The sequence below is a fragment of the Penicillium digitatum genome, chromosome 6 (assembly GCF_016767815.1).
Source record: "Penicillium digitatum chromosome 6, complete sequence".
NCBI lineage: Eukaryota > Fungi > Ascomycota > Eurotiomycetes > Eurotiales > Aspergillaceae > Penicillium > Penicillium digitatum.
In genome coordinates, this window is record NC_089389.1 from 1,536,174 (window position 1) to 1,550,122 (window position 13,949).

The 13,949-nt window shown below is 47.5% G+C and overlaps 3 protein-coding genes across 3 annotated transcripts; all 3 read right to left on the reverse strand.

The window, feature by feature from the left end:
* Positions 1 to 2,112: 2,112 nt before the first annotated feature.
* On the reverse strand, positions 2,113 to 3,145 carry Pdw03_5568 (Allantoate permease; the record flags this gene model as incomplete). The annotated part of the gene is made up of 2 exons (XM_066101092.1): positions 2,113 to 2,833; positions 3,138 to 3,145. 2 exons carry the CDS (start codon positions 3,143 to 3,145, stop codon positions 2,113 to 2,115), a joined length of 729 nt encoding a protein of 242 aa, XP_065958032.1.
* A 7,603-nt stretch (positions 3,146 to 10,748) lies between these two features.
* On the reverse strand, positions 10,749 to 11,449 carry Pdw03_5569 (Oxoglutarate/iron-dependent dioxygenase; the record flags this gene model as incomplete). The annotated part of the gene is made up of 3 exons (XM_066101093.1): positions 10,749 to 10,974; positions 11,041 to 11,198; positions 11,249 to 11,449. The coding sequence occupies 3 exons, from the start codon at positions 11,447 to 11,449 to the stop codon at positions 10,749 to 10,751; spliced, it is 585 nt and encodes a 194-aa protein (XP_065958033.1).
* Positions 11,450 to 12,678: 1,229 nt separating this feature from the next.
* On the reverse strand, positions 12,679 to 13,843 carry Pdw03_5570 (Oxoglutarate/iron-dependent dioxygenase; the record flags this gene model as incomplete). The annotated part of the gene is made up of 4 exons (XM_014682560.1): positions 12,679 to 12,998; positions 13,071 to 13,398; positions 13,467 to 13,628; positions 13,685 to 13,843. 4 exons carry the CDS (start codon positions 13,841 to 13,843, stop codon positions 12,679 to 12,681), a joined length of 969 nt encoding a protein of 322 aa, XP_014538046.1.
* Between the last annotated feature and the right edge of the window lie 106 nt (positions 13,844 to 13,949).

The following is a 13,949-nucleotide window of genomic DNA, read 5'->3' on the forward strand; positions in this document are numbered from 1 at the left end:
TGCAGTTTCCAGACATGACGGGTGTACAGGCGGGCGACTTCTTCAGCGTTGCAGGTTCCCTTGCAGTGTATGAAGTGCTTCATCTTGGTCAGACGGTCTACCACGACTAGGATGGCGTCGTAACCGTAGCTCAGGGGCAGGTGCGTGATGAAGTCCATGCTGATATCTTGCCAGGCTCTCTCAGGTACGGGCAGTTGTCTCAGGATCCCTTGACGGACTTCTCGGGCGGGGGTGATACGGCGGCAGGTGTGGCAGTTCTTGGTCCAGTCGCTCACGTACTGGTATACTCTAGGCCAGTAGTATTCTCGGGACAGCAGTTCATAGGTCTTCGACCGGCCAGGGTGTCCCACGGTGGGCTTGTCATGACACAGGCGCAGTATTTCAGCTTTCAGTTCATCGTTGTCAGGGACGTACAAGCGGTTCCGGTAGTAGAGGTAGTTGCCTCTTCGTTCGCAGTCGGCAAGTGTAATCTCAGGGTGACGGCTAGCGTTCTTGTCTAACGCTTCCAGGATAGATTGTACTACTTTATCTTGGTTGTAGGCTTCCAGCAGTAAATCCTTGATCGTAGATGGTGGTTCGGGCAGGTCTGGCAGTTCAGGTGGAGTGGTTGTAGTGACTCCGTTTCTCTGTCGTGTTGTGACGTTTATCTGTAGGTTTTCTTTCTTCAGAACAGTCTGGCTCTGATGCGCTAAGCGCTCATCCCCCTCTTTAGGGATATCCTCTGACCTCCTGGTCAGGGCGTCGGGCTTTGCACCTTGTTTTCCGGGACGGTACGTGATCTTGAAGTTAAACCGGGACAGGAATTCAGACCATCGGGCTTGGTGGCGGTTCAGGAGTTTCGTTGTCGTGAAATATTCCAGATTGCGGTGGTCAGTTATGACCTTCACGGGCGAGGGTGTGCCCTCCAGTTCGGGACGCCACTCTTCGAAGCAGCGGATTATGGCTAGCAGTTCTTTATCGTATATCTCATAGTTACACTCGGCGGCGGAGTGTTTTTTCGAGAAAAATGCGATAGGGTGCAGTATTCCAGCGTCATCGTACTGAGACAGTACACCGGCAGAGACAAAATCAGACGCGTCTGTTTCCAGGACTATCTCCTTGGACCAGTCAAACGCTTTCAGAACCGGGGCAGATGTAAACGCCTTCTTCAAGGCTTCGAAGCTCAGCTGGCAGACAGGTGTCCATTCGAAACGGACGTCTTTCTTCGTGAGTCTCACGAGCGGGGCGATGACTTTCAAGAAGTCTCTGATAAAGCGGCGGTAGAAGTTGCCGAAACCAATAAAGGCTTGCACATCAGTCAGACAGGTCGGTGTTTTCCAGTTCACGATCGTTTCGATCTTGTCGGGGTCCATACGGATACCATCTTCACCGATGATAATACCAAGGAACTTCGTCTCGGACACACAGAATTCGCATTTCGATAGTTTTGCGAACAGGCCTGCCTCTCGGAGGCGCTGAAGGACTTTTCGTACATGTTCTATGTGTTCCGCACGCGTGCGGCTGTAAATCAGGATATCGTCCAGGTAAGCAGTACAGAAACAGTCCAGGTACTCTCGTAACGTGTCGTTGATAAATCGTTGGAAGGATGCGGGGGCTCCAGTTAAACCAAATGGCATCACCAAAGATTCGAACAGTCCTAATCTCGTACGGAAGGCAGTCAGGTATTCTTGTCCCTCCGCAATTCGCAGATTGTTGAAGGCGGAGATGATATCAATCTTCGTAAAGAACTTCATCCCTTTCAGGTTATTCAGGGTTTCCTTGGTCAGCGGCAACGGGTAACGGTCCTTAACAGTGATTGCGTTCGGTGCACGGTAATCCACGCAGAAGCGGAGACCTCCGCCGGGTTTCTTCACGAACAGAACAGGCGAGGCAGCGGGCGAGGAGCTGGGCCGAATGAACCCTTTCCTCAGGTTATCTTCGATCCAGTCTTTCAGGACCTCGAGCTCATTTCGGGACATGGGATAGAGGGGCCCAAAAGGTAAGGGTTTGTCCTCTTGTAAGACCATCTTGTGGTCGTATGATCGGTGGGGTGGCAAGCGCTCGGCTTCCTTGGGTGAGAACACTTCGGCGAAGTCTCTAAACTCTTCAGGCAGTGCAGACACGGGGTCAGGTTCAGTGTCGGTCTTGGGGTTCAGTGCAGTCTCGATGTCCGCGGTTGTAATTGCGAACATGCTGTATTTCTTTCTTGCATACGCAGCACACGCAGCTAGCGATACGGCTGCAATGTCTCGTTTCTCGAGACCAGTTGGTCGTGCAGGCAGGTTCCTCGGACGGGACTTTACAGGTAGCAGGCGGTTCTTCAGTGGTAGCAGGCGGTTCTTCAGCGGTAGCAGGCGGTTCTTCAGCGGTAGCAGGCGGTTCTTCAGCGGTAGCAGGCGGTTCTTCAGTGGTAGCAGGCGGTTCTTCAGCGGTAGCAGGCGGTTCTTCAGTGGTAGCAGGCGGTTCTTCAGCGGTAGCAGGCGGTTCTTCAGCGGTAGCAGGCGGTTCTTCAGTGGTAGCAGGCGGTTCTTCAGTGGTAGCAGGCGGTTCTTCAGCGGTAGCAGGCGGTTCTTCGGTGGTAGCAGGCGGTTCTTCAGTGGTAGCAGGCGGTTCTTCAGTGGTAGCAGGCGGTTCTTCAGCGGTAGCAGGCGGTTCTTCAGCGGTAGCAGGCGGTTCTTCAGTGGTAGCAGGCGGTTCTTCAGTGGTAGCAGGCGGATCTTCAGTGGTAGCAGGCGGTTCTTCAGCGGTAGCAGGCGGTTCTTCGGTGGTAGCAGGCGGTTCTTCAGTGGTAGCAGGCGGTTCTTCAGCGGTAGCAGGCGGTTCTTCGGTGGTAGCGGTCTGCTCAGGACCGGGTCTACCAGAGTTCAGTTCGGGGGCTTTCGGGGCGGTTCAGACATTTTCAGACAGTCAACTCCTAGGGGTAGGAGCTACGTAGTGTCAGGGTGCGGGCTGGCAGGACGGTATGATAGGAGATGACTGGCAGGGACAGGTCGTAACAGATCAGATTCTCATTGACAGGTACAGGCACAGGCAGGGGCAGGCTAATATACAAGACGTAGCTCGAAGAGCTACAACAGGATCTAGAACTGAAGTTCAAGATAAACAGGTCGGAGATCACGTGCCGTGATCTTCCTTTTACTAAGCATTACGGTTCACACCGTGACATATCGGGTCGGATCTATTCGTGTCTATATCGCATCGTATTGTAGTTTTTAGGTTCGTAAAGTGTAGTGTATTAGTTCGAATTTATCGGGTGCGAATTTTACGGTATATTTCTCAGCCTATATACTCGCCCTTTATAGTGCTTTCCCTAGTACCTTAATATTTTCTTCGTAGCTATTTAACACCGCTAGAATGTATATATCGTCGACCTACCTATATACCTCGCTCTCTCCGTAATATAGACCACGTAGTATATAGGCGCGTACTAATAGCGCGTTAAAGAGTAGGAGTAGGATTAGTGAGATTAGTGAGCCTTGTAGTATACCGGTTAGTATAGGAAATACTTCGCTAAGGTAGCCGTTTAGTAGCTTAATCCGGGTAGTCCGATTGGTAAGAAATAACTATACTGTCACGGTGCGAACCGTGATGCTTAGTTAGAGGAAGATCACGGCACGTGATCTCTGACCTGTTTATCTGAGATTCTGTAAGGATCGCATGGTTTCTATTGGATAGTGCTAAACACCAGTTATAATGTAGGGTTATTACATAACATGCCAAGCCCTCGCTTATCCAACATGAAACCCCTTTTTCCTGTGACCAATTGCTTGGTCCGAGCGCCGCTGAGTAGCGGCCTCAGGCGCCGAGAGTATGCAACCCTGCAATCCTCTCGGGAGCACATATCTGAACTTCAGTTCTAGATCCTGTTGTAGCTCTGGGAGCTACGTCTTGTATAATAGCCTGCCCCTGCCCGTACCTGTCAAGTGGAATCTGATCTGTTACGACCTGTTCCTACCAGTCATCTCCTATCATACCGTCCTGCCAGCCCGCACCCTGACAGTTTAGCTAGACTAAGTACTAGGAGCAAACAAAGAAGTCATGTGACTTCTAACACCGCCCATGACTAGTATGTAGTCGTCCTGCATAGCAAAAGACCCTTCTTCTCCATGAAATAATCCCCCATTTTTGTATGTAAATCGAAAATCAAGGGTACAGGTCGCTTTTGTAGGTTGTTAGACCCACCTGCGTTACCCAGCGCTTGAACATCGTTTTTCCGAGAGGCTTTGTGAGACCGTCGGCAGCCATTTCAGCTATCGGGATTTTGATGAATTCCACATTACCAGCTGCGACTTCTTCACGAAGTCGATGATAACGAATGGCAATGTGGTTTGTTGCCGCATGGAACTCCGGATTTGATGCCAAAGCAATTGCTCCATTATTGTCTGCAAAAATAGGAATAGGCTTCCTAAGAAAACCTTCAATCCCAAGTTCTGCAAGCAATTGAGTTAACCAAAGTGCTTCTTGTACTGCTAGAGCTTCAGCAATGTATTCACTCTCAGTGGTGGAGAGAGTAACACATGGTTGTTTCTTAGAGGTCCAAGAAATTGCTCCACCAGCCATCTTGAACAGGAAACCAGATGTGGAAAGTCCTTTCTCACTATGTGGTCCTGCCCAGTCAGCATCGCAGTAGCCAGATACTGCCATTGAGCATGAAATCAGATCTATTTCTGGTAAGAAAGAGATTGTAAGAAAATTTGTACCAGCAAGATAGCGAAAAACCCTTTTCAGTGCCTGGAAGTGAATTTCACCTGGATTTTTGGCATGCTTTGCAAGCTTGATGACAGTTATGCTGGCGCAGCACTAAAAATGGTGCTACGACGGTGCTGCAGCACCAAGTGCTATAGCACCATATAACAGCACCAAAATTCCCTTAGTGCTGCGGGACTTATCAAGGCCAATCTCTGTATACGTGGTGAAAGAGAGAAGCTATCTATAGGCACTAGCTAGACTAAAGCACTGGGAGTAAACATGGAAGTCACATGACTTCTAATAGATACAGACCTACAACTCCAGCCCCGATGATATATATATACTCTACTTTCTCTGTCCAGTGAAGGGTCTAGGCTTTCTTCCTCTCGGTAGCTCGCGAGAGCGGAAGGGACAATGTTCTCGATCCTAGTCACCCCAAAGTTACCAGGATTATCAGGACCACAGAGTGAATAGCCTGGAAAGCAGGAGCATTCAAACAAATGGGCCGTCCGGTGCTTCGGAGGATCCTGATATAGAGCAACTAGGATAGAAGGGCTCGGTAATAAATAGACTGCGGCATATCCGCTCCAATGGATATCAGATCGATCCTTATATCCGCAATTTGCGGATATTGGATATGAGTTGATATCCACATCCGCACTGCGGATATCCTTGGATATCCGCACTAGCATAACTCTCGCTTACTTTCCCCCTTATAGCCTGTCACATGATCTTAATGCAGCTTACCAATATTTCCTTACCACTGAAATAAACGCATGTTTGGTCCTGACAGAACCAACCCCTTCAATCGACAGTCGGCCCTTTGAAATTTTAGGAAATAGACATGTATCGAAGGTCTCCTTATACAGTATTTGTAGGTGGTGTCGTAGTTTTCTTAGTCCAACGTTTTCATGTAAAGGTGGCCGTAGATTAACGATTTTGTGGTAAATTACATGTAGAAATATATATTTAACTACTGTTAACTATGATAAACTTCGTAGGAGATAGAACATGGAAAATCAAAACCTTTATTATTGGATAAGTTCGTTCGATTTTAGGCTCAAATAAAAGCTAAGAGTCCCAGCTGTCTACTGATTATTTTCTTAATCCGTTTTGACTACTAGAACTTGAGAAACCCGAGATAAAAGTTCTCAAAATGCGGACTTTGCGAGTTTCGATGTCTTGCGGATATCTTGTGGATATCCACAAAATATCCACAAGATATCCTCAAGATATCCTCAAGATATCCTTAAGATCCGCAGGATATCCTCCAATTATCCGCACTAATATACAATACAGCCAATCATTTAGGTAAACCATATCGAAAGTAAGTCTAAGTCAGAATATCCTAGTACGTTTACTTTACCCCTGATTCAGGGGCCCTGAAAACCTCTACTAGTTTAGATGTAAGCTTCTCTGTTCTTTTAAGCACCCTACTACACTATATATTAATTGTTAACTTCTCAATGTCTCAATCACAGTTCTCATTCACCAATTCGGATGTGGATTTAGCTTCTGATCAGATTTATCCTGACAACTTCTCTGATTTTTTGGGTATCCAAACACCGGTCCCATCGATATCGCCGACTCGTTTAACTCGTTCAACTTTTGCGCCCTTATCCCTTACTCGTGTTGGACCTCCCCTTCAAAAGCACTGGGTTTTATATCCATCTGATTCTATATGTGATGACATGGAGGACGTACGCAATAAATTCGTTAGTTGGTGGCTTACAACTGAGTATGGATCTCAGTCTGATATTAAGAATACAATTCGATGGGAATCAAAAAGCAAATCGGATATCTGGGACAGCTTCTACCAGGTTGCGAATGACAAAAATGGAAAGCCGAAGGTTATGTGCAAGGCATGTCTCTGTACAATTGGCCATCCAAGATTCCGGCGTGCTGGTTCTTCGCCTATGACAGCGCACCTCAAAACTGGCGCATGTTCAAAAAAAAGTGGCCTAAGAATCGACCAGCTTATCAAAAGAATGGTATGTCAACCAGGGTACTTAACTGGCGTTACTACAGTGGTTAAGTTCTTTACAATTTAGCAGCTAACATTGAGTACTTTAATCTAGCCAGGTACCACTAGTATATCATTTACCCAAGACCGTCTCTCCGATGCTATTCTGAGATTCATTTCGACTGCACATCTACCCTTTCGAGTGATCGAACACCCCCAATTCCACCGCATGTTAGAGGTTGCTCAACAATCATCCACTAAACTTACAATTCCATCAGCACGAACCATTCGACGTCATCTCGATATAACAATCCAGAATAACCAGAAGGGGATTCTACAGAGGCTTCCAGAGGGGTGTCGGCTATCAATAGCCTTGGATTGCTGGACTTCTCCTTTCCAGCAGGCCTTTATGGCTATCACTGGTTACTTTATCGATCATAACTGGGATTATTGTGAGATTCTTCTAGGCTTTGAGCCTCTTCATGGCTCCCATACTGGTGAAAATCTCAGTAAAACCGTGACCCAGATCCTAACAGAGCATGGTATCTCGGATCGCGTCCTATCAGTGACTACAGACAACGCAACCAACAACAATACTTTGATGCAGAGTGTCCAGGACCACCTTCAGTCTCAGCATTCATCAGATCTCTCAATCTTCCGCGTTCCATGCATCGCGCATGTGATCCAGCTGAGTCTGAATGAGCTTCTTGGGAAGCTTAAGGCAGTGCCAAGCAATAAGGAGATCGAGTTAGAGTGGTCCGAGGAAAAAACCCACTCTTTCCAGAATAAGCGCAATACCTCCGGCAGTATCCAGATCACATATACATTGAAAAAGGTATATCTTCTACCCCTAGATCCTTATAATGGCTAGACTAATAAAAGTATGGAAGATCCGAGGACTAGCAGTCTTTATTAATGCAAGCCCACAACGTCGGGAGGCATTTATAGCCCTTCAGCCGGAGCCTGCATTGATTCCAATCCAAGATGTTCGGACACGATGGAATTCAACATTTCTGATGCTCAACCGTGCCAAGAAGCTCCAGCCATTCTATGATCAGTATTGTACTGATCATCAATATCTTTATTTCAAGCTCGATCAAGAAGAGTGGCGTCAAGTCGAGTATCTTCTTCTTCTGACAAAGCCCTTCTTTGATTTCACAATGATGCTATCAAAGACAAAGGATATTACCGCACACAATATCTACAGTATCTACAATAAGCTTTTCTCTCATCTCGATGCAGCCGAGGCGAAGCTTAAGAATAAAGGTGTGATCTGGAAGAAACGGATGTTATGGGCACTCCAAACAGCAAAGAAAAAGCTCTCCAAGTACTACACTGCCACCGAATACGAGCCTTATGGTGACATCTACGCTCTAGCAACAATCTTCTCTCCATCAAAGAAGCTCCGGTACTTTTCCTCGACTGATTGGCAGGGCGATATTGATTATGCGAATCGTTATCAAGAGGTCCTGAGCCGAGAGTTCGATCGATATAGGAAGATGCTTACGCATGATACTAATGACCCAGCGGCACTGGAGACTTCTGGAGTAGCCATCGATGAGAATGATGACTGTGATCTTGATGCTGCTTGTGCATCCCAGAACCAGCCATTGGAAGAGCTTACAAAACCAGATGACGACGAGATTGCACGATATCTTGCTCGTGGAATTGAGCGACAGAAACCTCGACTTTTCTGGAAGGAATATGAGAAGAGCTTCCCGACCCTAGCTAGGATAGCAAGGGACATTCTATCTATCCCTGCTAGTGGTGCTGGTGTTGAACGACTATTCAATTGTGCTCGTGATATCTGTCATTACCGTCGTGGTCAATTGAAGCCGAGTACAATCCGTGGCCTGATGCTGCATCAGTTTGCTACCAACTTTGATCTTCGGCAAGAGGAGCTGGAGATTATCAAAGAGGATCTATCTCAAAGTGAAGCTGCTTTGCTAGATCAAACTCGGAGATCATTACCATAGCTTGAGGTCTTAGAGCCTATCAGTGATAACGAGGAGGAGGATCAAGAGACTGGACTCGAGGCTACCCAGCACACTGAGAGCGGTGATAATGACTCGGATGATGATAGGGCTGAGCGATGTAGACGGGCAAAAGGAAAACAACCTCAAAAACGACCATGCGAGGCTGTTGAAGAGGATGATGAGCTTCCAGAGATGCTGGTCGATGGGAGTATTCCAAGTCGTTCAGGGCGGATTCGAAAACAGCCAAGGTTACCAGATGGCTTCCAGTTAGATCTGTAAATAGCAAATAGGTCCTAGAAGATTCAAATTCATAAAACACCCCAAAAAAGCATAGACTGAATTTCTGACCGTGGTCAAAGACTAGATTTGCGACCGTGGTCAGAGATTCCAATTGTATACTACTATAAGTAGAGCAGTGCTTAACCGTCTACCCATAATTTCTGACCTCGGTCAGAATTTCCAATTGTATACTACTATAAGTAGAGCAGTGCTTGACCTTCCACCCATAATTTCTGACCGAGGTCAGAAATTATACTTACCTGGTGATATTCAACAACCTCGAGTACCAAGTATTACACGAAAAATACATAGGAATGTATAATAATAATGCATACCCCTTGAGGTCACGAGTCTAGGCATGTTTGTATTGTTTGATATCCATTGGATATCCGCAGATATCCAATGGATATGAGGTCCATATCCAAATCCTCAAGGCTGCGGATATTGGATATCAAAAAATATCCAAATCCGCACTTTGCGGATATGGATTGCGGATATCCGCGGATATTGCGGACCGTGCCGCAGTCTAGTAATAAATCACGATACGAAAGCTAGAGCTGCATGACGAGGTATCAAAGGGAACCAATACCAGCGAGAAAGAGCTAAAAGAATATAGGAGTGCGTAGATGGAAAACATAAATGTATAAAACGCTTTCTACTGTACGGAGCATGTAGACAAAAGGCCATCCAGGGGATTTAACTCTTGGGAAGTGTTCACTTCCTGTCCATTACATTAAATCCATGTCTAATGCAGTTTGTCTATAGACTACGGCCGACAGCTGTCAGTCGACTGATGCTGATTGATGATGTGATCTTTGATGATACACCCACCTAGGCCTTCTATTGGGGGTAGACACATAGGGAGGTTTGATTGTGCAATGAGAACATCTCACATGGAGATTTAGAGCCATCTATGTGAGTCAATCGCATCGCACACATAACTTTGGGGCTGGCTGAATTACAGCTAGAGTACTCCGTATAAGCAGCCTGAATACCCAGATGTGAGGAGTTGCAGCCGGTGTGGAACGTGCATGCCGCTAAATGATGACAGGATCTAGACCTGTCACAAAGCAAATTATCGCACGTCTTACGGGAATTCAGAATCGGTTGGTACTTTTTTGTGCCGAAAATTTGGGATCTTTTTCACTCGTTCTGGTACAGCTTTTGAGACATCTTTCAGAGCGCATCCAGCCCAGGCGACAAGATCCACTTCCATGCATACCTCGCTAGTGACACCTCGCTAGTGACAAATATGATATCCCAGCTTCAAGCGTTTATACATCATTTGCCTACATTAGGCAGGATTAACCAAGTGCCGACGAAGTTGTTTAAGCATGAGAAGAAACGAGCAGAACCCCGCTCATCCACAGTGCCCTATCTATCCTAGCCTGCTAGCTTGCTCTGGTATCTGTATTGCCTATCACGGAGACTATGTGGGGTTGTTGGATAAAACTTTTCGTGGCAGCATCAGCAAGGAAGACGACCCTGAAGTCCCCTCTTTGTAATCGAAATTGCGTAGGACCTGATTTGAACGAGAATCTCAATCACAGAACTCCACAAAACGGACATAATCAGGCCATATAGACCACACAGATCACATACCATAACTAAAGTCTTATATAGGACCTGGACCCCTATATGTCGTCCGGGACACTTGCGATAGCCAAATCCCCAGTGCGCATCATATGCATTCCACACTACTGTTCCTCCGAGGCCTCAAGCCACCTATCGGGAACAATATCTTCGGCATTGTCACCATAGAGCTGCGGATGAGTGGAAATGCTAAAGGGACTTGTAGCCACCGCAGTCCCTGGAGGGACTTCCCGGTCTAATATACGCAGCGGTCTGTCTGGTGAGCAGCGCTATCGAGGAGAGGCCGTCGCTGTGATACGCATGGCCTCCCGCACGCAAGCATCAATAAAGGGGAGAGCACAGCATTCTGTGTAGGTGGGAGATGGGGTAGAGAGGGTCTGCTGGGTAAAGGCGCTATCAATCTCTTGGTGGGCTCGCCGAACAGCCTGGGGATGGTTGGCCATTGTGGTCACCAAATGGCTTATCGTAGTAGCGAGTGCATAGGGACCACCGAATCTATACGAATATAGTTAGTCCCTACTCCGTATTGATAAGGGGCTTGTTGATCTTGGGGGAACCCACACATCTGAAACTAGCTGGTCCTCGAGATCCGATAGGGGAATACCTTCCCCTGCCGCGGATTTGGCCGCCAGCCATTGATCCAACATGGAGTGTTCCCATCGTGGCTTTTCCCCTGTTTTGGAAGTTTCAATACGCTTTTGAGTAATTTCATGCACTTGCTAGATCTGGCTTAGAGCTACTCGTCATGGAAATTGCACGAGGCACTTACAGTAGTCCACATGCCCATGCCGGTTCCATCGTCGCGCCCACTAATAAATAAGCGACGGCCAATAGAGGTATTAGCAGCTAGCCAAGCGATGGGGCAATATCGACTGAGCGTCCATTGCCGGAAGATATGGCAACTGCTTTTCAACAAGTTGCCTACATCGGACCTGTGGTCTAGGAAGCCGAAGCTCACCCCCACACTCATGGGCACGTAGACATCAAATGAAAAATAGCCAAGGCCAGTCAGTCCCCACTTCAAGATTTCCCGTTCGAAGCAGGACATTACTTGACCCAGGTGCCCCAGTCTATGGAGGGGTTGAAATGGGTTTCCTCCTTTAGAATGGAAACCCACTGCACAAGAGTTTCATCAACCAGACCCTCAAATATTTGTACTCGCGACACCGAAAACTTTTCCAATCAGTTCTCAACTCCGAGTGAGAGGATGTAATGTGTGACCCACTGCCTGTCCAAACTGCCGTTTGGTCGCGGCATACTCCAGATAGCTGGCTTTGTTGGTAGCTGCACCAGGGCAGGTAAAGTCTTGGGGATAGTCGGTCTTGTTGCTCTGGTGATGATATACCACCGGGATCAAGTCCAAGTCATTGAACGACAGGTGGTTGGGACCACAGCGAACGACCGGGCCCTATTTGTCAATTAGGTCAAGCGCGAGATCAGCTGTAACCGTCTGAAAGACCGTATTTGCGATGTAAAATCTTGGTACGAAGTCCTTTCTCGCTCGGTCCACACGGCGTAAAAATGCTGAAAGTTAGAGGCAGCGACCAGCTTCGGTCCAGGAAATCCTGACAATGGATGGAAGCACACCCGTCGCACTAAGATGATAATGGCCCCAGCCACGCCAAAAAGCACGGCAAGATTGATTCCGGAGCAAAATTTCAGCCAGTCCATGTCGCAGACGGAAGAAAATCAAAGACCGAGTTCTAAGGTGAATTTTTCAGGTGGATATCCTCCGTAGTTGTGGTGTAAAGCAAGACTGGCTGAACCCCCATGGTTTAAACCACTTCCGTCCACGGGGATTACCTGGCTCGCCTGTTTGGATTGAAAACAAGTCTGTGATCTCTGTGTTTGGTGCAATTGTGATAGCTGAACTCTGTGAATTGTATATATTCCCTGCATGCTCTGAATGCACATTTCCTTGCATACAATAGGGGGGAGGGGGGGGGGTTGGCGTTGGCCAACACGAGCCGGAAGCCCGTCGGCCGGAGAAGCCGCCAAGAATCCTGCAGGCAAACTAGCCCCAGCTCGACACTCTCTGTGATGAAACTGCACTACAACGCAACTTTCCCAATGAGTTAGATTGGTCATAGTCGATACATGGCTGGGATCGGCGTCGAATTACAAATTAAGTACACATGTGAGAAATCACTCTACCCATTTTGCAGGCTGAGGGAGGCGTGGCGTGCGCACGCTGAACAATTAGGCGTACGTGCCCTTGATGCGCATATGCTGGAACTCATTGGCTGTCAACAACTTTTGCACCGGCTTGCTATCATCCACTACTGAATCCAGTAGTGGGCGGAGAAGCGCTGCACGATCAGGTTTTGCGAAATACGCAATCGAGAATCGCTCTTGGACCATATTTCCTTGGTTTTCACTTTGTGCTAGATGCACACGGTGCCGGGCACTATGCAGCCCCGTCCACATTTGGAGACAATCACCGACATTGACAATACACTCATAAGGGCCAGCGTTGTCAGCCGGAACAAAGACTCCACTACCAGGGGGCTGTTCCATCTCTAAATCTCTGTCAGCTCAATGCTAGTATAGAGAGATGATACCTTCCAAATTTGGAAAGTGGTATTGCCTACCAAGGCCTCCGACATTGTCTTGGAACAACAGAGTGATAGTGCCAAAATCAGTGTGCGCCGCTATGCGAGTAGCATTGGCAAACTCACCCCGATCCACTTCTGGATAGTGCGTGAGCCGCAGCTCGTTGGTCTGTTCGGTGTGCAGTTCACGCAGAGAGTGAACGGGCAATCCCAAGCCAATCGAAATAGCGTCCAGAATGTTCAACTGGGCGTTATAACAGACGGTGAAGAACGAGCTCATTATTGTTTGAAAGCTATCGGAAACTTCAGCGGGAGGCCAAATGTTGGAGTACAGGGGATCTTGTTCTGATCCAATATCATAAGACTCCTGATGAATTTGTTAGATATATGAAACGCAAAATAATCTGGACAGAGGTATATGTTTGGTGTTGGTACCTTCATATCCTTGAGCAAGGGTTGTGTTGCCGAGGAGCGATAGTTAGATACAGTTGAAACGTTCTCCAGGCCAACGGGACTGAAGCCCCGATGGGGATGAGCCGAGGGAGGGTGAGGCGACTTCAGCTTCTGCTCCATTGGGAGATTGAAGAATCTGTTGCTCTGGAGGAATTATGAGTAAGATGACCTTCGAACAGGAATTGAGAGAATGTTCGCACCGCCTCAAATGCCCGGTCAATGCTCTCTGGAGGGACGCCATGATTGACTAGTCGTACCCAACCCGACTTGTTCAACTCGGAAATCAAATCACGGCAGAACTGATCTCGCTCTTCGGTACTCCCATGGTCAAATCTCGCAAAGTCAAGTTGCTCAAGCATGACTGATAAAGATTTCTTGAGGAATGTGGCTGAAGTTGCCAGATGTGTGAACACTCGAACCAAAAGCTAGGCTTTTCCTAGCAGATTTGAACTACGTAGAAAACGT